This window comes from Larus michahellis, chromosome 7, assembly GCF_964199755.1.
Source record: "Larus michahellis chromosome 7, bLarMic1.1, whole genome shotgun sequence".
Classification (NCBI taxonomy): domain Eukaryota; kingdom Metazoa; phylum Chordata; class Aves; order Charadriiformes; family Laridae; genus Larus; species Larus michahellis.
Genome location: NC_133902.1, coordinates 41,548,028 through 41,575,554, shown reverse-complemented (window position 1 = coordinate 41,575,554; position 27,527 = coordinate 41,548,028). Strand labels below are relative to the sequence as shown.

The following is a 27,527-nucleotide window of genomic DNA, read 5'->3' as shown; positions in this document are numbered from 1 at the left end:
ATCCGTAAATATGATTAAAATTCCCGGGAGAATAGGGCTCAGATTAGTCCAGTTCTACATTACAGAAGATTTATTAGCATATGTTGGCATGAACTTCTAAGATAGTTACAGACTGTACAAGTATAAAATGCCTTGACCAATACTGCTTCTATGGACTTGGCATGCAATATAAGCTTCAGTGGATTAAATCTTTTCCTAGTATAAGTATGTCATAGCAAATCATCCTTATCAACTAGTATTTTAAATCACCATGTAATTTGTTAAAAAAACTATGTATGTCAGAGAGAGTATATGTAACGGCTTCAGATAACAATCGGGATGGTACTGTTTCCTTTCTCTTGTTATTTTTCATTGCTTTATTGGTGCTTGCTTCTCTGTGTGCTTTCTGATGCTTTTCATTCCTTTTGGTATTCTCTGTCCTTTCCTTCTCTCCTTAAATTACATTTGCCTCTGGTTCATCCTCCGCTCTGTGTCATTCCTGTCACTTCCTTTTTTCATTTAGGTGCAAAACTCCTCATCTCCTTTATTGTCTGGTCTTCCTTTTATTTTCTTGATGTTTCTGGAATGTTACTGGTCTCAAAGAACCTGGAGGTTGTCTTTTTACCTCCTGCTGTTCCCTCCAGCCCACAGAACTTTGTTTCCTTTTTTATTAACACTGCCTCATCTATGGTCCTTTCTGTGGAGACTGTTACCTCCAACAATATCTGCTCTGAATTTGAGTCAAAGTAGTTGGTACTTCTGTGCTCTTGTTCTTAAGCTCTGCCTGCTCCTGGCTCTTTACCTTTTCTCTCCCCCCCCCCTTTTCCTTTTTTAACAATAAACTCTTAAACAATAAGCTTTCTGCTTGCCTTTCTAAAGTTTTTATGGTCTGCATGCACGCTCTGTCTTTGACTTGCAACTTTCTTCCATTCATAATTTCTCACCCTTCAGTTTCCGTATGGATAACTAGCAACTCTGTAGCTGCACTGGTGCTGCTGTTTGTCATTTGAGTTGTATCCCATGTGCCAAACCAGCTACACACTTGAGTTGGTCTTCTCTAAGCACTGTGTTCTCTGAGTTCCTTTTCTATTTGACCTTTTTCAACATTTTTATTCTCTCTCTTTTCAAGAATGGGACTTTGTAAAACTTCTGTGTTGTGGTTTGGGCTGGGCTGGCCTCTAAAAAGAATCATAGATGCTCTCTAACTTCTTTGCCAAGTGAGAAAAGAATGAGAGAGAGACTTATGAGTTGAAAAGAAAATAATGAAATATTAATAGTAAAAAGAAAATGTAATAATATTAATAAAAAAAAAAGGAAATAAGGATGACAGTCACGTCACCAGCCGGCACTGGGAAAGTCCCAGACTGGACTCAGTGATGGATGGGAACTGAACTCAAAACTGGATTCAGGAATGCAGATTGGGATCAAAGGCAGATGAATAGAGAGAGTTCTCCTCGGACTCTGGCCATTGAAGAAAGAGGCTGACCCCTTTAATCCCTCAACTTTTATATTGGGCATGGGGCAGATGGGATGGAATACCCTGTTGGTCAGTTTTGGGTCACCTGTCCTGTCCGCTCCTCCCCACAGGTGTGACCCCTCTATGCTCTTCCACTTCTGGCCCTCCAATTTGGAACATAAAAAAGTTAACTGACTGTGGTTGTTATAGCAATAAGTATAAGCAAGAGTGTCTATGCATACCATGCCTTGGTATTCACTATAAATACCAGACCTTATCTGCTAGAAGCAGATACTGTCTGAAAAATATGCTATTAATTTCAGAGAGTTAGAAGAGGCTTAACTGAAAAGTAAAATTACTGAAAAGAACATTGGTTCTGTTTTACCTCAAACCAGGACACGTCTGTTTTGTTGATCTTGATGACTTTGTTTTTGCTCTTATTTCCTTTATTCCTCTGTACTGTCTTTTCCTCTCTAAGCTTATCAGTTCCCTTTAGGCTCTATTTTTCTTTTGTTGTTCTCATACACTTCCAAACCCTTCGGACAATTCATGGTCCTGGCTGACTCCCAGTATCCACTTTCTCAGTTCCTAATGCCATCTGCCATGCTTCAGAGATACTGCTGACTATCTCTGGTGAAAATCTTTTGATTCTGCTGACTTTCTGTATTTCTTAATCTCTGGGATTTTTATCATCTGTTATGAGTGTCTTTGCTTGCAGTTTTGCCTGTTCTGTTTTTTATTCATCAACTTCTTAAAAATAACAAACCAACTAAGGTCAAAATTCAAGCTTCCTCCTTGTTTACTAAAACAAACATTAAGATTTTGTTTTGTAGTTTTTGAACCTATTCCAACAAACCTATCCCTGTCCCTATCTACCTTCTGACCTTCTGCTGTTTTTTTTTTTATTTGTTTCTCTTCTTCCCATACACAAGAAATATGTCCAAGTCTCTTCATGTTAGAAAAAACCAACACAAAACAATCCTCAACTTCAGAAGTTTCTATTCACCAGACTACTGTCCTGTCCCTAGACCTACTTCATTTCCCTGCCCCCTTAGTATGCTTTGTACAATTGTCTTCATTTCTTGTCTTCTGATGCCTTTCTAGAACTGCTCACTTCTGGTTTCTGACTCTTGCACCGAAATTTATCTCACTAACATTCCACTTGACTTCTTCCTGGAGGAATTCCAGACTAGTCTTTGATTCTCCTCCACTCCATCTGTTATCTCTCTGCGATGCTGTGTTATAGTCTTCACTACATTTTGTTGCTCTCAGACATTTGTCATTTTGTCCTTGTTGATTCTCTCTCTTTTCAGACTCAGTTTCTTGTTGGGTGGGTCTTCCTCTCCCCCTACTCTTTCTGTATGTAGGTGTGTGTTTAGATCTCTCAGGAATTCGTCCTCAGCCTTTGCATCCTCCTCCACACCTTACTTCAGATAATGTAGCCATAAGCCATAATTTTTGTGAAGGCATCACTATTCTTCAGTGGTTTTCCCCCACTCCAGATAAACTCTATCTATCTCTGAAAATTTTTTTGGTCTTCAGCAGTCATCTGAATATAATCATGTCAGAAACAATTCCTGGGTTTTCTTTTCTTTCATACGTGCTCTTCTTGCTCTATGCAGCTCTGAGGTCTGACAGTTCCTGTTTGTCCATGTAGCCATAAATCAGATTGAATGCCTGCTCATCTCAACACTGTTATGATCTCATCTGCTGGTCTGACGTTAATACTTACAGTTTTGCTTCACTTGATTACTGGTGTTAATATCACCTTCACTTACTGCTCTGCCTACATCACTTGCTTTTTAAAGTCTATTTACTGATCTTAAAAAAACCTTCTGGTCTTTCTTTTAAAAGCTTTACAACTTGCCTTCTCCTTTCCCTTCCAAGAGGGAGATTTTACCACAAAGTTGAATTTTGTGTTTGCTGCACGGGCATATCTATTTCAATTTCCCAATTGCTATTCATCTTACAGTCATTAGTGCACTTTTTCTTACTGTGCCCAAACTTTGTTGAAGCTCCTCCTCAAAGCTCCTTCCGTATTTTAAAGTTAAGTATAACCTGTTAATGATTGGGCAGGTTTGTCAGTTGTGTGCATCTTATTATACTTCAGTTGCCAAGTATTCTTAACCTGAGGCTATTTATTGTTTGTATACCTACAAGCTATAATGTGTCTTTTGAATTATATGACTATTAAAATAGTTATAAATAAAGTCATTTATTTGAATTATTGACTACCACATCACATATATATTTTCAGCATGCATGTCAGTGGAGCCCACAGACACTTTTTCTTTCTCATATAATACATATTTAGTAACAATGCTAGTTAATGAAAAGGTAGGCAGAATTTGCAGGTATAAGGAAGGATGTTTATAAGACCAAATAGAGATCAGTGGATTATTTTTATTCGTTTAGTACCTACATTGAGATCATGCCAAGAAGAGGAGCCTATTGTACTAAGCGTGGTACAAACTTGTAATAAATGAAAGACTGATCCAAGTAGCTTATGGCGTAATGTTTAAATGATAAGAATTTTCTTTTTTTGCGTTCACCACAAAAAAAATAATCAATTTTTTAATAAAAGGAGGTGTGTTGTCTTGGTAAGGAAGGGTATGAAGAGCATCTGCTGGATATTATTCTTCAGCATTGTGTTGGTAATTGTTTTCACTTTAGAGGAGTATAGTGAAATACAAGTAATAGTGTGTAATTTAAAAATGTCATTACTTGTGCTGGTAAAACTTGATATCTAGTAATTTCTGCCATTTTCTCAAAATACTGAACACTGGGGATGTTTAGATCAAGGCGATGGAGTTTGAAAGGTGAAATTTAATGTGGTACTAGTTGTCTAGTAAATACATAAATAAATAGGCCTGTGAGAAGGGTTGAAAAAAAAAATTGCTTTGGAAGTTTCCCGACCAAAACAGGAATGCAATCCTGACAGCCTTTTTACTTCAAATATCATAGCTACCACCGCCAAACAGAATTCAAATTCCTGAAGTAGACAATAGCTAAAGGTTAGCTAATATCCTTCAAAACTCTGATGGAGATCATTGTACCCTCCTTTGCTGTTCTCTGTGGCTGCATACAGGTCTATCAATTTAGTGACATTATGAGAAAATAGACAATAAAGAAAATAACACTTTTCTAACAATAAAAAATCATTTCACATAGAAGCACTGACAAAACATATATAAACTGGTAATGCCATGTTCACATTTACTTTCTACTCTATAGTAATACTTGTCCACTTTCCTTTCCAAAAGTTATGTTCTGTAATTTCAATATAAAGCACACTGTTTGAGTCATATCAATTGTTTGTAACTTTTAGCTTGTTTTTATTGTCAAATATCTTGACTAGTCTAGAACAACAAAGTCATGGAAGTGATGATATTTAAAGCTCCCAGATTACAGCAGACAAGCAATTTGTTGCAAGTCTCTGAGACGCAGGAAGACCAGCTGAACCACTGTTCATAGTTCATATTTACCTTTGATTCTTTGGCACCACATTTCAAATTCCTGAATGTATATCTTGTGGGCTTGTGCTGTCTAGACTTTTAAACTATACATATCCTTTGTTATCTAGTCCACTGTCATGATCACTTTCCCCATATATTTTGAGTGAATCTTTGATATGGAAATTCTCTTTACAGTGCAGTATTTCCTTCCCTGGGCAGAAGTGATGCACAAGTACACATTATCAGCTTCATTATCTCACTTATTTCTACACACCCCCCCCCACCCCCCCCAAGTTTTTGCACTGTTTACTGCTTTTCTTAATCCTTGTGTGAATTAATTAAAATACCTGAACTTTCAGATAGCAGATCATATCATCAGTGCCTTGGAGGACATAATTATTTTTTATCTTCTTTGTGAATAGAATGGCTCCTCGCTGTTTTCTCTGGCATTGCCCTCCGTGATCACCATGGCTTACTTGATGACATGACACAGATAAAGAGTGAGAGCAAAGATAATCAGAATGTCATTGTCTAATGATGAGATGAAGAGTTTTTCTTGTCTTATGCTGTGACTATATAGACAGTGCAAAAGGTCTCTTCATTTCCGTTAGGGTAACTGTTCATTCACACGCAGCAAAACATTTCTGCGTGATACAATCTGTATTTTTCAATCACATCAATTACAGTTGCCTTGATAACAAAATCACTCATGACAACAAAATCATGTAGATCAACCTAAATCTTTGGAGATGAGAAGTACTGGGTTATCCATTCTGGAGTTTCTGCTGAAGTTACTCCCTGAAGATAGAGGTGATTTGGGAACTCATCAGACTAAACCCTATATTTGAATTTATACACTTTGGCCAAGAAAGATTTGTCAGTTGTCTTCAAGGATGTTATTTACAAGTTTCAGTTTAAAAAAAAACAAACAAACCAAACACAATCTTCTTTTCTCTTCTGGAGGATAATAGATCATATAGAAGACAACTCTGAAGGAACACAAGGAATCCAATTTAGTCTTTGGGCATGCAACAGAAAATTGTGTGGTATTCTAAGTTATTTTTTCCTGACAATGGATAACAAAAGGGCCATATTATTTTTTAACATTTCATCTAGATTTGGTTCAGTCAAGCTACCCTCACTGCTAGTAGAGCAACAATGTTACTAGTGTCGGCAAACTTATTTGGAAGGTTAGCAGTGAGTTTGGCTACGTAGCAATGATCACATTCAATCAAACCAGCAGTCTATCTAGTTTACTATCCTGTCTCTCCAGGTAGTTCTAATCGGACTCTCCTAAGTCTCAACAATTTTCAGCCCATCTTTAGTGACAGTCAGCCTACCTAAGATCTTGCTTATCGTGTAGAATTGCCCATCTCTTTGCATTAACTATTTGAAAAGTTGATGGTGATGTCATGTCTAGTAAGGCAACTTCAGTTAGGTGCCAAAAGTTTTATGGAATTAATCTGAGTTTAGAATACCTCTGTCATAGAACATCTTCCCTTCTGCCTTGATTAAGCTTTGGATTGTGCTTGTAGAGAAAGTTTGTCAAATACAACCGAAATTTGTGGGTAGGTCTGAGAAACAGAAGAATCACTGAACGCTGTATTGGTGTTTCAGAGAGAGGGAGTTAATTTATTATTGATCATGCTGGCTCGCAGTGTCAGCAAAAGGTGTTATTTTGAACTAGAGCTGGCATACATTTTTATGTAAAGGATGCAGACTCCAGACTTACACCATTTTTGTGTCTGTGAAGGAAGAGAAAAAGTCCTCTCGCCTGTGTTGTAGCTGCTGTTAAAACAGGTTCTGAGAAGTTGGTCATGACCTCTTTTCTTCCTTGGATTTGCTACTTCCACATGAGTAGCTGCTGCAAGACTGCCTTCTATGATTCTTCTCCCTGACCTTATTTCTAGGTAGAGAAATCTGAAAACATGTCATCTTTTCTGAGGCTGAAAGCAGATCCTTTGAGATGGGAAGTGTATCCAACTTAAAACCCAATATATCCTACTGCTGATTAAGAAATTAGCAATTAACTTAATTTTCTTTTTTCTGTTTGCTGCCCAGCAGCTAATATCCTACTGCATAGTTGGCTAAACTCATCGCATTTACCTTCTAACTACACCTAAATAATGCTGTTATCCTGGATCTATCCTTACCTGGCACTGGGCCAAGAGGGAGCCCAGACAAGCTAAAAGTAAATCTCATTTGGGCTTTGGATAAAGTCTTCACATCCATCTTCATGCTGTTGGACTTCTCTGTAGTAGTTCACGTAGCCATTGCTATGAAGTGAGAAAAGAGGATTTCAGCTAATGGGGCTGTACTAGGATGACGTAAATCATTGGAATAATAACTACAGAGGAAAAAATAACCATGCCTTAGCTTGAAACCTGTGCTGTTCTCACATCCGTGATTTTTAAGTATTTGACAACGTAGTAAAGAAAAATACGAAGCAAAGGGAATAAAATCTCAGTCGTACAGATGTGACCCAACTTCTACATGCCTTAACTAGCAGGAAGGAGCACTGTCTTTTATTTATTCGGAGGCTTGGCTGAGACCAGCAATTGAATAAGGATTAGTTTACAAATCCAGCAGATGTAGTAGGATAGGAAGGAAGGGGTGAAGTTATGAGAATCCTAACACAACTGAAAATATTCAAAGGAACACGACAATCTAAGTGCCTTGTTCAGGTTTTGTAAGGCGCTCATATCATTTAGGCATTCGTGATTATTTCACTCCGAGGCACACAATACATGGCAAGCACAGCTGCAGTTAAATGCAGGTACTTGAAACAGGTACCAGAATCCAGAAAGAATTTAATAGTTCATTATTTCGTTATTATATCCAATGCTCCAATAGGTTTATCAAGACTTTTGAGTGGGAATATTGGGGTTTTTTTCTGTTTCCCCCCCCACTTTTGTTGCTGCAGCTATTAGTATAACAGAGTCCTTCTCTGGTGGGAGAGTGCAGACAGAGAAAGTGGGGCATCTAGGTACTGTAACAAATTAAGTTACTATTTTGCCTTGATTTTTTGTTTTATCATCTTTAAATAGAAATCTTGTCTTCTGTTGTATAGGTGTATGAAGAAGAGATAAAGTAACACATTCACCTTGCAAATGTAAGAAATGTATTGTTTCTACCTAAAATGGCTATTCTAAGGAAGAAGATTCCTTATCAAAGGATAAGGAAATATTTTAGTGATTATATATTCATTTATGCATCAGTTCATAGTGGCTGTATTGTGCATAATGGTATATAACCAGCACAGTATGCTTCAGCGTAGATAAACACAGGAATTGCATGTGAGCATTTACTTGCCTGTAAAACCGCTTTGTTGTATTTGTGTGTGTATTTTCTGCTTGTGTTTCATCTCATTACATTTGTAACTATAGTAGGTGCTTAGATTTAATGTTTGTAATGATTATGTATGTTTATATTTTACAGGAATTACGTTATTACATTAAACGTGTGTTTAGTCTCAGGTCAGTAGCAAATCAATTCTTTGGAGCCAATGCTGATTAGTGCAATTTTTAGCAGCATTGCAGAAGATGGTATTTCTTTATTGAGTCATGCTAAACAGTATCTTGGCTTTTGCTATAAAAATAGAGAAGAGAAAAAGAGACAGAGAAGGACGCTTTTATGCATATGACATGCAGCCCTGGGGAAGATGCAAATCTGGAATGAAAACTAATTGCCTTCTACTTTGTTGCATAGCCTGAACTATATGCAGTAGAGCTGACCAAAAGGAGTATGTGCTTTATGTTAACTAGTAGTGATTACTGCAGAAAGCTGACACAAAACCGGTACAATTAAAAGGGACACTTTTAAAAATAATTCTTCAGACCTTACAGAACAGACTTTATCACATTATAAATGTGTTTTGATGGGTCTTCCTTGATAAGTGAATAGAGGGGAAAAGAATGATACAGTGTAGCTAGTGGAATGGAAAAGCAATTATATTTAATCAGAAAGATAAAATTCACTGTACTTTCCACCTCAAAAGATTACAAAATATGATTATATGTAATATAAACAATTAAACACAATAATATTTTTAAAAGTTTGGGTTTTTTTCCCCCTCTCTGCTTGTCTTTGGAAAGAAAGAAGAATTGTAGTATCTAAATTGTGAGTGTACACATTGAGCATTAAATCACTTTTGTGTGACTGTGTCTGCTCAAGGACAGTTTAAAGGACAAGGCTGAACATGGCAGTCACCAGTGATTTGCCTCCTACAACAGGGAGGCATCCATCTACATATAATAGCTTTTTAGCCATTTAGGTTAATTGTCTTTACTAGATATTTCCAATATGCTCTTGGCACCTCCTGAGTTCAAATAACTCACTTTTCTATATCTTTAATAATGCCATCTTTATGAAATATCAAGCTGAATTTAACCAAAATGATCTTAAAAATACAAATGTCGTGTAATGGGTCTGTGAAATAAATACACCGCAAAGCGATAACGATGGAATATCTTCAGACTGAGAAGGCAACCATGGTGTATATGTGATGTCTGGATAAATGTTTAGAATTTCGTTACAGACCATTTGAATGGTGAATACACAGGGTTTATGCCACTAACTTTATGATAAAATATATAAACTGAAATTAATATATTACAGAATTTAATCTTTTAAGTATATGTAATTATTGATAATATAAAATAACTAAACCAATTTCATATTACAGCTTTTTATTGTTTATAGGAATGCACTATTTAATGTTTTACACTGACAGCCATTCCTTAGTTCCAGATGGCGTTTGAGAATTATGTAGGTTGTCTAATCATCAATAAGTGGCTTATATGAAGAAGTAATTAATACCATGAGTATTTTCCTTCTGAGTCAGCAGGTGTGTCATACGCATAATTTCTTGTGTGGAAAAAATCAAAATGGCTTCTGCTCTGCTATATATTTTACAGAAAGGAAGATGCTGAAAAGGATTCTTTTTGGTTAGGTTGTGATTTGTGCTGTGGGTGTATAAAGAGTGTAATTAAAAAGGAGAAGGATTTTACCTGAAAGTTTAAAAACCCTGAAAAATTTTCTGGAATACTGATACTCTTTGTAGCTGATTTTTATGCTGTATTTCAAAGAAAAGCAATAAGCCAGTTTATTGAAAACTCTGACCAGATATCAGAGACAGAAAATAAAAGTAGCCAAATATGAAGAAAATCAGATAGAAAGAAGGATTAAGAAAAGAAATAATTTCTAGTTTTCCATGTAAAATGAAAATTTTAGCGTTATCCATTTTGACTTGTCTGTTCAACATATATTACCACTAAGTATCATACCAGTGGAGCAGAGTACCGACTAAGGGAAGGACAGCGAGACTTATTCATTGCAACTTTTTAATAATTTCCTATTGTCCTAACAATGTCCTGTTTCCTAATGTATATTTATTGTTATACTATTATTTCATTTACTGTGGCGATCAGCAGAGATGCTATTCAGTAAATGTGCAATATTCAGGTAGCTGTCTTTTAATATAATGTATTGCTTTTCTTTTTTTTGTAAATACATATAATGAATGCATAGGTAACTTCATATCTGTGTATTGTCACCTAGACTTTTACCTGCTTTCTTGTCAAGCAGCATATGACGAATATGTCCTAAATCCATCATCCAGAAATGTTCTGAAGTTCTACAAGTCTATGTGTCTATCTTAGCACATACATATTTAAAAATGTGTCGTATGCCTTTGTATAGATCCACCTTACTTTTCTCTTCTTTCCACTCAATCATCTACTATATGATGAAAGCACAGACAGTTTATAAGAGCTATAACCAAAACTGCCTGAAAACATCTGTCATAAAATAACGTTTCTCAGCTTTTCTAAATGTGTAGTTTCTCTGTTAATTAAATTGATTTGAGTTGTGGAAGAGCAGTGCACAGTTCTGGGAGGTGACAGGTTTAAGGATCAACCTCTTTGCAACACGTTACGAATCGCAGTTAGGGTTGTATCATAGCTGAAGAGGATCAATTTGGGAAGCTTTCTAGGAGGATATTTATCTAGCTTTGGAATATCCTGGGTAGTGAGCTTTATCAATACATGGGTGGAAAGGGCATTCAGACATTTATTGTCGACTTCTAAACCATGGATATTTTTATTCCTTCTAACCAATACACTTACAATTCCTGACAACAGCTGCGGCCTCGCTTTATACTCTGATAAGTAGGTTGTTTATCTAAGGGTTGAAAATCAGTACTCCTAGCACTCATACAACCTTCTTCCTTCATGACTGCATACCAAAAAGTAGAAGCCAGATGTCTTTGAAGGCAGTATATTTCCCTGTGATTTTGTTGAACTTTAAATACACATTTCGGTGTTATAACGGGTGGTTGCACTGTGAAGGATGCAGAGGACGACTCTACTGTCTGCTTTTCTAAACTCACGACTGTGTTTAAAATTCTTGTATGAAGCGACAAAAATAGTAACAACTGTATTTATAAGACTCTTTCATTAAAATAGATTTTTCCTGTGAAATATGTGCAGCAGATACTGCTGTGTGGTGAAGGTAATTTCAGCATTCATTTGGAAAATATAAGAGATGAAATCCTGGACTGAGTAGAGTTGCTGAGCCCTGGTCTCTAAGGAGCTTGTGGTTTCCATGCGAAAGCCTCAGCTTTTCCTTACTCTTTTGATCCCAGATACATTATTTCTTCTACTGTGTGTTTGCTGGTATTTTATTGCTTTGGGGAAATAGTTTTGTGCCTACATTTTAGGTAAACCATTGTGTGATAACTATATAAACCCATAAAATATTAACAAATATAATTAAAAAGAGAGAGAAATGTTAGGTTGTTTATAAATATATGACAAGTTTGTTGTGCTCTGATTACAGCTTTACTGAAATGTAATTCCACTGGCTTCTGTAGCATTGCTCTTGAATTAGCTCAGAAAGGAGCCCAGTGTATTCATTTTAATGTAAACTTTGTCCAGTTAAGTTGTCAGAGTTGTGCAGTGTAAAACTATTACAAGGTATTAATATACGTTGATTTGATGTTTGGTCAATCATCTTTTCACATGGGTAAACTGCACACTTTCCTGAATTGAGTGACTTAGCACTTCTGTAGTGCTTTACAGTTCTGAAATGCTGTGTGAATATTAATTATGGCACAGAGCAGCCTGGTGAGGAAGGTAGATAAGTAAATATTATTATCCCTATTTTACAGATGGGGAAGCTGAGGCACAGAGATTAAGTGACTTTCCCAAGGCCACACAGCAAGTCAGTGGCAGATCCAGGATTAGCACTCGGGGACTTCCTGGATCCCTCTCCCATGCTTTAAGCAGTAGACCACAGTGTTCACTGGACTCAGCAAGCAACTCATTGCAATTATGGACAGTTCCAAGGACTCGTACCTGGTCAGTGTGTCCACACATTCGTTTGCAGACTGCTGCAGTATGTCAGTATGGTTTGAATACCTCAGTCCTAGCAGATTTGTGCACTATGTAAAATTTCTGACCTTTATCATCTTCAAATGCGCTGAAAGGAAGAAGCAGTAGAATTCTGACATAAACATGGCATGGCTGTGAAAAACATTTAGTTTTCATGCCTTATTCTAATCCTGCTGAAACTGATGGGCACAAGCGTAGTGGATTCAAGGCTTTGAGGATGTTAGTGTGGAGTTTGGCGGCTGCTTGGTACGTTAAAAGTCATCCAGAGCATGAATTCTGTCTTCCATGACTGTTTTATGGTTAGTCTTGCCTATATTTCCAGTTTCAAACTGTCATTTATTGCAACACTTAAAAATAATAATTCCATACTTTTCCTGACATGCTAATAAAAAGCAAAGCATTAGCAACTGAAATTAAGTTTCTAGTCTCTAGTCATGGGAAAGTGGAGCAGATCTGCCACTATTTTTACTTGTATTGCAATAGTGCTTACCTCCAAATGAGATTAAGACCTAATTGCACTACACTATTAGCGAGCCCTTCCCTCCCTTCTCCCTTCCTCCAAGGAGGCAGTACAGGAATCACGGAAATTACTTCTAGACTAAATGCAGTGTGACTCTTGTACTGGTAAATGCAAGGTGGCTTTCAAACCACTCCCTAGGAAGTGAGAGTGTACAGTGCAAGGCCTGCTTAATTGGACTTTGCTCAGTTTGACAAGTGAATTGGCAACAATACAATACTCCCAATTAAGCTGTTTCCCCCTGTAATATTAATGGAATAAACCCACTTCTGAGAATGAGGCGAGGCCGAGACTTGCTGTGACATTACAGGAAGAGGAGGCAGGGAGGAGAAAGATTGCCAGAAGCTGAAAATTGAACACATGGGAAAGGAGAAGTCAAAGTGTATGAGCATATTTTGATAAATACTAATGAATTAATTTGTATTTAGTTTACTTAGATGATCTGTAAAGGCTTTAAACTGTCCAGCAATGTAATAGTTTCCCCACTGTAGAATTTCCCCTTACATTGCTTCTGTAAGGCCTTTTCAGGATCAGTAAAATCCTGATGGCTGTGTCTTATGCTAGAATAACACTTCTGATGTGGCTCTAATACTTGGCCTTTGGCATCCTGCCTAACCGTTCACCCAGGGCCATGGCGTCATGCCAGCATGACAAACATGCCCGGTTATGTCTAACTGCTTACGTTAATGGATTCATTTTACCTAAGATGATCAAATGGTTTGTGCAAAATTATACTGCCCTGGTATGTCTTAATAGATTATTAGCTAATTCTAAATTATTAAAACACAAACCAGTTTCAATAGAAGGCCTTTTCTCATTGTCAGATTTTAGTATTATCTGTGGGGAAAGCTCTAATAAAGACACTGTAACACTCTCAGTCTCTCTAACAGCCCAGATGCTTGGTGCTGACACGTTCCTAGGATTTTTCTATATAAGATAGCTACAGCATGACAGCTATTTTTAAAAAAAGAGAGGAGCCTGAAACAAAAACTTATATCCAGCATGCACGACATCCAGCTCTAGACGTGAATCTTTTTGCCTGGGGCATCTGCTCTTTAAGGAGAGGTGCTCATGTAGTTTAATTTCTTGTTATATTCTATTGCATTCTATATATAGATACATATTTAGCATGTAAGGCTGGTATTCAGATCCCTTTGCTTCAGACTTCCATTTAGATACCAATTCTATATGTTGAGATCAAGCAGTTCTCGTTCTAATATCACTTACTAAACCCATTGCACTAATGACAAGTAAATATATATTCATGATATATTAATTGATGTTTTTGTATAACTCATCCTTTTTTCTTCATTGTCTTTTACTGGAAACCACTCTAAATCATGTTGTGAAATAGAGGTTGTATTTAACAATTACATCTGGTGATGTCAAACTCATACTGAAGCCAACACTCGTTTTAGCACAGCGTCCAGTGCCCTGCTGCTGAACTGCCAAAAGATTTCTTTACTTAAGGAAATGCGATTTTTTTTTTTTTCATGTCAGAAGTGACTAAAATCGCTAATTTCTGCAGCTTTTGTAGCCTGAGCACAATCCAGTAGTGCATGACATAATAAATTTGCAGTGCAATAGAGAATACAGTTAAATGCATATATGACTACAGTATAAAATTAAACATGAATTTTATGTTCCTGAGGAAGAACATCTTTTCAGTTTTCTGCTATTAGTGTGTGCTGTCTGCTTCTGTTGTAATTACAGTTTGGTGTTCATAAAGAAAAGTAAAAGCAGTTCACCAGTAAGTGAAGCCAGTTGTTTTCATGGTATTAAAGTTTTTTTTTTCTTAGCATATTGTCACTGAGTATCATTCTCTAGTTTTGCCAAAGTGTAAAGACTGTTAGTGCTAAGAATTTGGTAATTCTGCATGTGGCTCAGGATCCTGGTGTAAAGATAAAAATATAAAAAAAATACTTCCTCTTTAGGAAGAAGTTCTTTACAACGAGGGTGGTGAGACACTGGCCCAGGTTGCCCAGAGAGGTGGTGGAGGCCCCATCCCTGGAAACATTCAAGGTCAGGCTTGATGAGGCTCTGAGCAACCTGATCTAGTTAAAGGTGTCCCTGCTTACTGCAGGGGGTTGGACTAGATGACCTTTAAAGGTCCCCTCCAACTCAACACATGCTATGATTCTAACTGCAGTCCCTTTCTTCAAGAGTACAAGAATAAAGCTGCCTCAACCAGACGTTTCTTCTCTCTTCTCTCTCATTGTCCTATTGACTTATGTTTTTCTTAGTTCTCAGTAACCAGTGTTTGCTCCTTATCTTTCAGGTTTTAACAGGGGAAGTTCTTCATGTCAAAGTTAGCTTTAATTATACCTCAATAAACTCTGATCCATAAAGAACAGATTTTAATAAGGAAAATTAAATTCTTAAAAACTTTTTTTTCCTGAGTAGGTAAATAAATCTATTTAAAAAGCATCTTTGTTTCATAGTACTATACAGTCCTGCCAATAGTTTCCAAATGAGAAGCAGCTTACCTGTCCTTTTTTCTGTTTTGCAGAGAAATGATGAAGAGGCTGTTGTGGATAGAGGTGGAACTCGCTCCATTCTCAAAACACATTTTGAGAAGGAAGACCTAGAAGGTGAGAGGTTATTTTTCTGTGAATTTCATTGTCTCTTTCTTCTGAAAGTAGTGAAATGCAGTTCCAATGTGCAAACTTACTGATTTGAGCAGGGATGCAAAAGTGAACAGGACAGTAGAATCTCATAATTTATTTTAAAAAGAGAAATACTACTAATTTCTCACAGCGGTGCTCAGATACAGATGAGGGTGGAAAGGAGTTTGCTAGTTTTCAGCAATCTATAATCAAGACCTGTAAACATGCCTGTATGACTTCAGATAAGTCTTTCTACCTTTCAGTTTCCAAATATATTAATGCAAGCAGGACTGATGACATAGTACTTATAATGTCTTCTACGCTTGCTTTACAGTCCTCCTGTAGTTGCCTAGCCACATCTTCAGCGGAACAAAATCATTTTGGAGTGTCACAAATTGGACAGATACTTCATAGTATAGACTGCTGAAACCACCTAACATCACTATGTAGAGGAAAGTGAGAAGTTGTGAGAACTGTCTTATGATATTGGCACAATAATTCAGATAGTCTTTGAAAGAATCACATTTCAGTTTGTTTAGTGGATCCCAAAAACATTCTGGTTACTACTGTACTTACACTCTTGTATTGAGGTGTGTGACACCCCCGCCACCCAAGTCATAATTATTGGATGAAACTGAATTTCTGTTGCACATATGATATCCCATCCCTGAGGCTGGAACTTGCTGATTTTAATTGTTAGCTTATTCTGGTGGGACGTGGAAGATTCTTGCCTTAGTCACATGGAGCCACGGGAACTAGCCAAAATGAAATACTAAGATCTGGGGCATATTTCAATATCCTACATCTGAAAAGTTACCTGCCTCAGGTCTAAAGAGAGGTTTCTCCATCTGTGCATGAATGTGAGCTTTCTAAATGCCTACCCTTGATTACTTCACCATCTATTTTTTTTCCCCCTTTTCTCTCTGCCTGCATGAATTTTGCATTCTCTGTACTGTGTGATGGCGATATTGATGATTTCATGTGAATGTCAACATGATACACAGCAACTCCCAGTTACTGCTTCCCTCAGCAGCACCTCAAAAAGCAGACATGGCTGCCTTTTGAAAGGGGCCTGGCTGCGTTCGTTTGTATGTGGTAGTCTCTCACAGAAGGATTTAAAATGTCATGCAGTGTGGCATGTATGAGGTACATAGCTCTCTGCTCAGTCTGGGGCAAGACTGAGGACAATCAAGGGTAGATGTCAGGTAAGATGTTTACGGGGTGGCATTTAGGGTTTTGGTGTCTCCAGGGCAAGAGTCTGCCAGTGGATCAGGCTGGGAATGACAATTTTGGACTTCGGTACACAACTCCCTTTTTTGGATCTCGCACTTCGTGTTCTGCGGTCTTCCGTGGACAAAGTGAAACTATTGTATCTGGTGTCCTTAGAGAAACACCTGACAGAGGAATGGGGGCTTCCCGCCTTCCCTTCTCCATAGTACTGACTCACAGAGTTTTTTAGTGTGGTGAATCTACCCCAAAAAACGTCCTTTTGCTGATTCATGTTACTGATGATGGTAAGGTGGCGTTTTAAAAACTGACAACTTTCTGTTGTGAATCACATCTTTAAGCTCGGTTCCATGAGTAGACTCAAGTTTTAAGGCAATCAGAATTACTTTGGTGTTCCACATGTGACTACATGGAACATAAAGCCCCATCTCAAAATTTGAACAAGTACGTAATTTAAAAACTGTAGTTAATTACTATTTTCCCCCACCATCCTATAGGTGTAGAGATGCTCCTGTGAGATATCAGTGAAAATATTCTTTAAAAAATCTGCTCCTAGGATGTTATCAATAACATCAAAAACCATGACAGTGGTTTTTCTTTCCATCAATTTAAATTGTTTAGGCTTGAAAAATTCTGTAGTTAGCCAATGAGTCTTCTTTTCTTTAAAATAAAAATCATACTGCTTCATAACGTTCTAAAAAAACAATTATTCAATGTAGAATCCTTCATAATGCAGTTATATTTCTCTGATTTCATGTCCACTCTAAGATGAGATCGGTACATCTTTAAATATATAATCACTGCATCCAGAAATACCAAGTGACATAAAAAGATTTGAAGAGATTGTAAATTTTAATATCCAGTTGCTGTTAATAGCATGTCCATTTGTTTCGCAGCACATCTAGGCACTTTTCCATCTGGAAACAGTGCATGTGACTCACAAATGTCACTGTCTTATTCTTATCCAATGTATATTGTGTTGGGTTTTGCTGAAAACTTACCTTTTTCCTAACGACATAACAAATATAAAATATAAAATTATATAATCAGGTGCTAATTGCATAGCTTAGTAAAAATCATATAATTAGATAATTAATATGTATTATGTAATTAGCTCTTTGACAGTCATTTAATTGGGTTTATGGTTCAAAAATGTAAATAGCTAGTTACTGAATATTCTAGCAAAGACTAGTTTTGACAGGTTTTAAGTTTCAATAGCATAGCATCATATCAGCAACATTTCAAAAACTGCAATTCACATGAAGAACTAAATGCTTAAATCCGAAAATCAGTATTCAATTTCTTCTGGTTAAATCTGAAAATTGTAAGTATTTTGCTATTTTTTAAATTGTAAACTGTCAGCATTCAAATGTCAGAAATACTGATTTAAATGTGTACTAAAGTTCCCATCTCAAATTTCTTGGCCCAGCAAATACTTGTATTTGCATATTTTGGGGCAGCTATTGTGCAAATATATTGCAAGTACGTATCTCCCTGAAAGCATAAAAACATCGTGGTGATTAATGCTGCCCGGAAGAACATCCACAACACCAGAATTTTGCTTCAGTCTCTCTAGATCAGTGTTTTCTTTCCCTGAGCTGTATAATAAAAAATCGGGGAGATAGGACAGGAACTGCAGTACTTACGGGAACACAAGAGATGTGGTGCTCATCTTAGTGCCAGTAATGGTACCTGCTATCTGTATTTCAAATTGTGTCTTTTTACTTAAGCTTTGTAGTGCTTCAGAAGTGGATTGTTTGCAGAGCTTTGGCAGTCAGATTTTCAGCATGAATGATTTTTCCACATAATTCATTTTTCCTGAGTTTAAAGGTCAAGATCAGTCACTAATACCGAACAGGTCATTTGTCTGACTGTTGCATTAATGAAGGGACAGAGAAAGCATTTTTAAAAGTAAAACAAAGAGCCTCTCTCCCCTGGTTATAATCACATATTTTGCATGTTATCTTTCAATGTGTGTACAGATAAAATTCCTGCTGAAATAAATATGCTCTTATTTTTATCAGTGGTGGAATTCCTAAATGAGAATTGGGCCCTGATTCTGGGTACTAAAGTACTTAATTGCAAAAAGACAGATTTTACATGTACCTGTACTGGGAGCAGGTAGGCAAGTTTTCATAAACAGATGTGCGCATAAACAAACAGTTGCACTCGCTTACTCCCTGTTGTTGTCTCTGGCTGTCTGCCATTGCTTCAGTGCATGTTCAGTAGTAACAGTTTTCTGACAAAATGGATATACCTTCTTTTCCTGTCATAGATTAAAAAGATTAGTATTGATCCGTACATGTCTGGAGATCTCAGATTCTCTCAGATCACATGCTGAGACTCTTGGACTATATAAATATGCAAAAGGATTGGCACTAAATGCGCTCTGACTAAGGTCTTTTGCTTATGCCCACCATATCAGCTGAGAGAGAAATGACTGTTCCATGGCTGTCCTTGCTAGAGGTGGTCAGCTTCAAATCCTGGATATCTGTGGCAGGATTTCAGAATTGCTGTGTTACTGTGGCCTGGTTTGAGATGCAGCTTCAATAGGGAAATGGCTGGAGATAGGATTAGATGGAGGTCCAGGCATGAATCAGGGATGAATCCTGGCTTTGTTGGAGGAAACTGCAAAATGATCCTTGATTCAAAAAAGACAAGATTTTGCTTAAGCTTTTTATAGTTCAGACATTTTAAGTGCCTAAGTCGCATGGGAAAAATTTGTCTCATGGGAAATCAAGTTTGCTGTCTTTCACATCTCTCAGGACACATAAAACACCGTATCCAGTATATAAATCACTGGATTTATATTCTGTACACCAGAATATGCATTCTGACACTTTTGACAAAATTTAGATTATGTGGACTGATTACTGAAAGTCACAGAAGACTTCAAACTAAACTAGGAAATAAACATCGCTAGTACAACACTGAATAGGATGCAGAAGCTGAGGATTTAAACTTAATAAACCAAAAATTAATTTGAAATCTTGGTGTGCTTGTAGAGATGTTTTGTATTTTACAACCTGGATTAATTAATTAATTAAGATTAATTTTGATAGTAGATGTCCTGCTGACCGAAAAAGGAGAAATCCAGAATATTTATTTATTCTCTTTTAAAAATGGTTATTTTTAGTTATTATTTCTTTTTAGATTTGTTCTAGCTTGTGACAGTAATTTAAAAATTATTTTAATGAAATTTTGATTAGATACAGTTAGGGTTAATACATGAAAAACTCAGTGTGATTACACTCTAATCTCCACATATTATTTAGTAAAAATCTGAGTGGCTCCAGATATTGAAGTAGGTTTTTATTCTCAGAGACTGGACATTTTTCATAGAAATAACATAATAGTGGACCTGTCTGCCACTGACATTATTTACCTGAAAATTAATAGGACATAGCAGGTCACAGGACTAAAAGAATATAAATCATATTAACCTGCTGGCCTTGATTCATCCTTGCCCCTACATAGGAGCAAGTGAGCTACTAATTCTGCTTGGCCAGACTGGAATGTTGAGCAAGGTCTCCCCTCCCTTTGGCTGCCAGGACATTACAGCCCGTTGCAAATACTTTGTTACCCCATTGGTACAGATCCCCTGCTCCAAGGTGCCTTGCCTCTGCTTCCCTTGGGTGCCCCATTCACACTGATGTTCACTCTGACTGACCTCACGCTCCTTGCAGCAATGTTTGTTAGACTCAGAGGGGTAGAATATAAGCTGTGGAAGTACAGAGTTGGAGAGAGATTTTGGTTAGTCTATGCCAGCAATGTCAGATGTGGTCGTATAGCTGTAGCTCTCTACAAAAAGGTCTCTTACAAAGGACGATTTTGGCTTTACAAGTACAGAATTCTTTCATTTTGTTGCCTACCAGGTATTACATGCTCTAGCTTGTTCCATTTGTCATTTCTAAGCCACTTCTTTCTGTAGTGCCTCTCACCTGGTTTTGTCTCCTTTTTCCTATGTCTCTCAGTATTCCTTGAGATCTCACTTCTCTCCTGAGCTGTGCTTGCACTCTTGCCTTAGCAATCACCTGGTTTGGTCGCTTCGCACGGGTCTCTTGTCCGTTCCCAGGTGTTCCCATGTTTGTGGGAAGGTGGTTCACCTTCAAGATTCATGAATAACTCTGCAGGACGTTTTCACAAAATCTCTTTGAAAGTTCACATGAAGAACAATGAAATAATGAAAGCAAACAAGTTATCACATAGCGTTGGCTGAATGCCAGAGTCTTTTCTTGATCATAAGTTTTGGGTTTTGAAGTTTGACTTTGCTTTGAGCTTTGCTGACAAGAAACCTTTTCAATATTTGTGGAGACTAGTATTTCCAAATATTTCACCTTGTGAAATTCTGATAAATGAAATTGGCATAAACCAACTTGCCGTTATTGGTGAAAGCTATAAAATTGCAGCATCAGAAGACAGAAATAATTTTTAACATACAGTTGTGCTAGTACTGAGTTTGCATTTTTTTTTTTTTTTTTTGCTTGTTGCTAATTTAGAAATATAGGTCAAATTATTCCCTCTGATAACCACAGCTTCACTTTCCATCAGTGGAAAGTGTGTGTGTCTGTCTGAGAGGGTCCTTTTACATTCTGTGTCTGCTTACTTTTTTTTTTTTTTCTTGCTATTGTCTGGCAAGGTCTGAGACCTCATTTTGTGATAGGACCATGCACATGGCACCTGTGGACTCCTCTGGAGCAATGTAGTGAAATAGGGAATGAACATAAGTGCAGTTACAAAGGCTTTTTAGCCCAGCCTCAACCTGGAAAAATGTTTTGTTAAAAGAAGGGATTTGTTGGGAGGGCAGTGATTGATCGGGGCTCTTTAAAAGGTCCTTAATTTTAATGACTTCAGTGAGATGCTCTTATCCTCCATATATGCCTATGTCCTTAATGCTTTCTTGGGCCAAGGATATTGTTTTAATTTTTTTTTTTTTTATAATTTCTATTGTACTTTAACCTAGAACATAAGTTACATGTATGATCTAAAAAATTTGTGAAGTCTCTCTTGTCAGTTCCTCCAAATTATAGCATGGCAAAAAGGTAAAAAATGTCCCTTGAGCAAACCATAACCACAAACAGCAATGTAAACTGTTGGTTTAGGAAGCATTGCTTTTGTCCTTTCTGCTTTCTCTTTAGCTCTGCCTCCCTGCTGCACTACAGTAATGAATCGTGAGTCATGTACTCTCTACTCCTACACAATTCACCATAATCACTTTTTCTCCTATAAGGAAAGAGGCAATTTTTTTTAACTCTACGTGGACTGCTGGTTTTCTGTCTCTACCTCACTGTTCATTTTTGAGCGGATGGAAAATTGCATTTGGTTCAGCTCTAGCTGGCAATACATAAAAGAGGCCTCAAGGCACTGAGTGTTTTCCAGAGGAGGGAGAAAGCCCTCCAGTCCTGCTGAGATCAGCAGCCATTTGAGACTTGGCTCGAACCACTGGTAAAACATTCTTTCTCAAGGCATCTTGACTTTACAGTGTGTTTCCTTAGTAGGTCACAGAAGCCTGCCTTTGCTCTTTCTGGAGATGTTTCAAGACGCATCTGTTCCCTTATTTGCCCCCATCCGTCATGCCCGTGAGGCAGGGATCTGAAAGCCTTGGTCTCAGCAGGTGCCTATGGCAGATTTGGATCATTCCTGGTGGAAGGCAGCACGGGTACCACAAGCACTTGGCGTTCACGGATGTTCAGATCCAGGATAGTCACTTTTTATGGAATAGGCATGAACTTGGCTGGTTCACTAAGGAGCTCTTAAAGTACTTGCTTGAGTCCCACATGCCTGGTGTAACATGGAGGCCTGCGGAGCCTCTACTGATGGGGAAGTGCGGAGGTGAACATGCTTCATATGTGTGTTCTTCCTACCAAATGGGCGTGTGTTTTCTGTGTTAAAATTGTGTTTGGAAGGAGAGTGGGAGGCACTAGGGCAAAAATGTCTGTACTCTTACTGTTCTATTAAAAAGATCTTAATTTCTCTAAATTAAGGGGAACATTTATAATCCCTTTCTCTCCATCTCCATTTTCCCTTGCCATGTCTCACCCATTCAGATAACTGTAATGAGATTTCCAGAAGTTCCTAAGTTAGGTCATTAAGCACCATAAATTATAATGGGATACACATTTTTCAAAGCTTTACAAATACCACAACATTTCTTTTCCTTTCCATTTATTTAATGAATAAGATAGGTAGCTAGGACAAACTTCCATTTTAAAGACCTAGAATGCCATGTTCTGAAAGCCATTTTTAAATGTGACATCTGTCATTTTCAAGAGCTATGCAGAAAATATTTGCTTTTCTGTGGTTGCCTTTTTAGATGGTTAATTTCCTATTGGGTTCTTAAAATAAAATCTAGGTGTAAGGAAGAATTTCTTCTTTGAGATACAGTAACCCGAAACAACCCTTCTACTTACATTTTTGTTCTGAGAAATGTGTCTGCAAGATGTGTTGGTATTAATAATGTATATTTTGTATCTGTCTTTTCTAGGGCAAAGAATTCATACCTCCACAAAGTGCAGATATTTACAGCACAATACACTTTTTCTTCAAAAGGTTAGGGGAAATCCTGATTTTTACATAAGCTTATACGTACTTTCATCTGTCTGAAAATTAAACATAATTAACAGGATCCCTTTTCAATCTTTTATAATATAATTTGGATTTATTAATGTAATCCTGTAAAAATTAAAAAGAACACTTTATAACAAGTGTCATTTCATTATTTCTTTAATCCTTAAAATATTTTTACTTAAGTGTTTTAATCCTTTGAAAGTAAACCACAAGGGGCCAAAGCCACTTATGATATAAATGCATAGATTTGAACTGACTTTATATTCTGGGTTTTGTTCTCCAGCTACATGCAATTTGATTAAGAATAGTCTCTTTTTAAAAACAGTATTTATAAAATTTAACAGTGGATGTGTAGCTTTGTATAAAGGTGACATTGCAGGACAGATCAACTCAGTGTATTGCATTTCTTTAATAAACTCTCAGATTGTAAATAATCTTCATATATTAATGTATTTTCTCAGAGGTTAAGTTTTTGAAAATTATTCACTCCTAAATCCTAATACTGAAAATATTTATGCATGTGCTGATGTTTAGCTTTCCTAGCAGCACATCTGGAATAAATCATAAATCAGCATTTTAATTCAGGGTGTGTTTTTGCAGAAACAAAATTATAGTCTTTCCATGATAAAACTCTATTGATGTTAATGTAAGTTTTGTTGAAAAAGCTCAGGAAGACCAGATAAATCCTATGGCTCCCTGATAATTAAATTAATTCAGATTTTTAAAATTATAACATGAACAGAGTGTAAACCGTGGAGAGGAATAAACCTCTCTCAGCACAGAAATTCTTTCATTTATTTTGAAATAAGAATTAGCAGGAGAAATCCTTTTTGATCTATTAGATGTACTTTGTTTTCTGAGAAAGGACAAGAGGCAAAACTCTTAAGTGTGTCCAGAACCACAAATCTGCATGTGTGTACCTGAGTTCATTTTATCTGTATATGTTTCCATGGACCTGATTACATGTGGCTATCTGTGCATTCGTGCACAAAATATTGTACAACGAATCCACCATAGTCCTTGGCTGAGAGGTACAGAATAAAGAAATGTTTCAAGTAGGATTTTTCCCATTACAGGATGCTTCCTTGGAAGAGGCAAGAAGCAAAGCAAGCTAACAGACTAAATATAGTAATATTAAAATAAACTGTAATTTACCACATCAGCTATTAATGGTTTTTTTGTTTGTTTTGGTTTTTTGGGTTTTTTTTGTTTGTTTTTGTTTTTTTTTTTTCCAAGAAAACACAACCATTGGAAAACTGCAATTGAAAAAAACATGAAGCAAAAATGAAGCAAAACATAAAACATTCATCCATTTGTAGATTTTTGACTAACAACTTTGGCCTTTTCTCAGGTGATGGGACTGTACAGCACATGGTGCACAGTGAAGGTGATAAAAAAGTGATGCCCAGCATGGTATTTTTGAAGACTTCGCTTTCAATAGTTATAAATCCATTGTTATGCTCACCTCTTAAAACTGTGTGTAAATTCTGTGTGACAATGCTAGTTAGGTTGTACCTGTTGGCGACAGTATGTACCCTGATGTAACTTACAGTTGTTACTATTTCCTATACTTTAATGCCTTTGTAGCCTTGACAAAAGAATGGGAAATTATGATCCAATTGAGCTAGACACTGTGCGAACGTATGGCAGAGCAGAATTATTTTACAGTATTTAAGCAAAATTCAGGCATTTTTAGATGGCATCCTGATGAAGTAAATAATAAAACACACAAAAAAGCTCTTAAAGGTAAATGAAAGGAATGTCCTTATACAATCAGTCATAAACTATAGGGAACAAATCTGAATCCTTTTGGATATCCTGCAATTTACTTCAGCCAAATTGAAATTATAGCTGTTCTTTCTTCAGAAAATTTAGTCAGATTAACTGAGACCTTATAGTAAATGTAGGTGCTGAAGGTATAAAAAAAAAAGAAAAAAAGATCGTCTACCCAGTTTTGCATATTTGGGGAGGAAATGTGCTTCTGTTTATGTCCTTTGGAATTTTACCACTGATGTTAGTGATGTTCAGGAGCTATCTGCAGCCTGTATTTGTATTATGGTGGGACAGAAATCTTCTAGTAACTGCTTTTGTGCACAACATTAAAATGACAGAGTCTAGCTGATTCTTGGGACTTGCTTATGGCAACAAGAATAAAAGCAAATCCTCTTTTGATCCTCTTGAAATGAAGATTTTTTTGAAAAATGTTCTTTTGGAAAAATCCTTGTTTTAGAATTGTAGCATAAAGGTTCATTTGGTATTTGGTTTTATATTATTTACATTTATATTGGTTTTATATTAAGCAGAGTTCTTGTTTGTTCTCATCTTCAAATTATTCTCATGTTTAAATAATGTAAGTCTTTAGGGGGAAAAAAGAAATCTGTTGAAGAACTTCATTGGAACAGGTGTGGATGCTCTTCTGTAGTGTAAGGTAGCAAGAAATTGTCTGTCAGAGAAAGGTTGGTGTTTCTGCCCTGCTTTGTCCTGGAGGCTGCAGGGCAGCCTCGTGTTTGGCATTCTGGGCTTGGGAAATTCAGAGAGCTCACTGGGAACTCTTCTTCAGTAATGTCTCAGTCAACTTGAACAGGAAAAAATACCTTGCATTCTGGGCACCAGTTTATAATCTTTACCATCAAAAAGTTACCTGAAGTAAGGTCACTTTACTCATTGGATTTAATCTTTCCTCTTTTTTTCCCCCCTGCTTCTATCATTCACTGTCATTTTGCCAGCAATGGAGAATTCATTAATTTTTCTTTTGTTCCTGGCTGGTCTCTTTTTTGCTCCGCAGTTGTGTTCTTTTAATAAACCAGAACTCCTTAAGTCTTGATGCAGTTTTTTTTCTTTTGCTTTATCATTTTTCTGTAGAAAGCTATTCCTTTTCTCCCATCAGTTTCTTTTTTTACCTCTTGTTTGCCTGGACCTCATTACAAGGACCTAGATTCCTCTCTATGTTTATTGAAGTTTTTTCTTGGTAAAACTTGGTCTGCCTCAGTTGATTCACACACACGGAATAAAATCTATTTTGCTTTTTTTGGTTATCCATTTCAGTTTCCAGGTTCCTATTTTCTTTTCAGTGTGAACTGAAACTGTCTCTATAGGGAGAATTGTTGTGGTATTCAGACACGCATGAATATAGTGGCATTTTAGGGCCTGTTTCCCAGTTAACTGAATAAAGAACAGTCTGGACTCAAGTCCTGGATTCAGCCCTGGAAATTAATTGAAGTGTAAACCTGAATCTGCATTTCCTGGTACAGGTTCAACCTCAGCATTGAAGTAGCACAAAACTAGGATAAGCGTGCCCACTTCTATCACAAAGCAGCAGGAATGTATTAAATTACTAAATTAAAAAAAGCAATCTGTTTGCACCTCTGGAAATGATTAAAAGTCTTAGGAAGGGTAACCCCATTCATTTTAAAATGTTGTTTTGGTTTTTTTTCTCCCCAAGGAAGGGGACAAGGAAATGTTGAGTACTACATTACTGCTGTCCTTCAGTATCTTTTTAATGAATTCTTTTTATGGAATACATTTTTTCTTGTTTCGTGCACCACTGATTGCAATACGTTTGAAATACACCAAAAGCAGCAGTTCCCTTTAAATAATTTCTTGTGTTAAATGTAATAAGCAAGAAGAAAGAGGTATCTAAAAAATAAATAATAAAAAAATAATTTTCAACTTGTGGCTTTTGTTTCAGAAAAATCTCCTGGTTCTACAAGAATAGTCTCCCAAAAATTGATGTCTCTTCTTTCTAGTCTCCTTAACATGAATCAAAGTTGAGGAAGTAACAAGTGTGGTGTCCAGAGCCGTTTCTCCAGCTGTTTTAGCTTTGCTTCTGCAGAGAATTCCTGTCAGCCTTGAATTTCTTTGATGTATTGTGACAAATGCTACCTTGTTGTGTTTTCTGCCCCCGCTGGAGTCTCCATGGGATTAGAGATCACGTGCCACCTTAGTTTAATGTTCTTGACCTTTTTCAGATGATTGACGCTGCTGAATGATTGCAGCAAAGCAGCAATTATCCACTAGCTGTGTTATGCTCATTTCAAGGAGAAAATAAATGTTATTTGAGATGAGTAATCTGGACACTGTCTTTCTGCTGAGTAAATGTAGGAGACTTGCCTGGAGTGAGTCATGATTCCTTTCCCATTTATTCTGTTGTGGTACTTTCTACACATTTGCCCTGTGCTCTCTCCCTTCTAAATGTTTTACTGTGCTCTGATCCTGTTAGCTAAGAGAGCTAAATCTTTTGGGCTTGATCAGCAACATAAAATTCCTCAGGTTCAAAGGTTCAAAGATGGTGGCAGGCATGGCAATGTTTACCTTTGTATGTATTTTAAA

At 36.9% G+C, this 27,527-nt stretch overlaps 1 protein-coding gene across 10 annotated transcripts in view; it reads left to right on the top strand.

The window, feature by feature from the left end:
- SLC4A10 (solute carrier family 4 member 10) overlaps positions 1-27,527 on the top strand; it is a 163,965-nt gene that overhangs the window by 48,381 nt on the left and 88,057 nt on the right. For 7 of the 10 annotated variants that reach the window (XR_012588455.1, XR_012588459.1, XR_012588454.1 and 4 more), the window contains exon 2: positions 15,308-15,389. Coding sequence is in view for 3 of the 10 variants with exons in the window: in XM_074595665.1 (XP_074451766.1) it covers positions 15,308-15,389 (82 nt within the window). In the remaining 7 variants the exon portion in view is untranslated. Of the gene's footprint in view, positions 1-12,058; positions 12,249-15,307; positions 15,390-27,527 lie in introns of all 10 variants that reach the window. The other 3 variants (XR_012588457.1, XR_012588458.1, XR_012588456.1) reach the window with 1 other exon arrangement.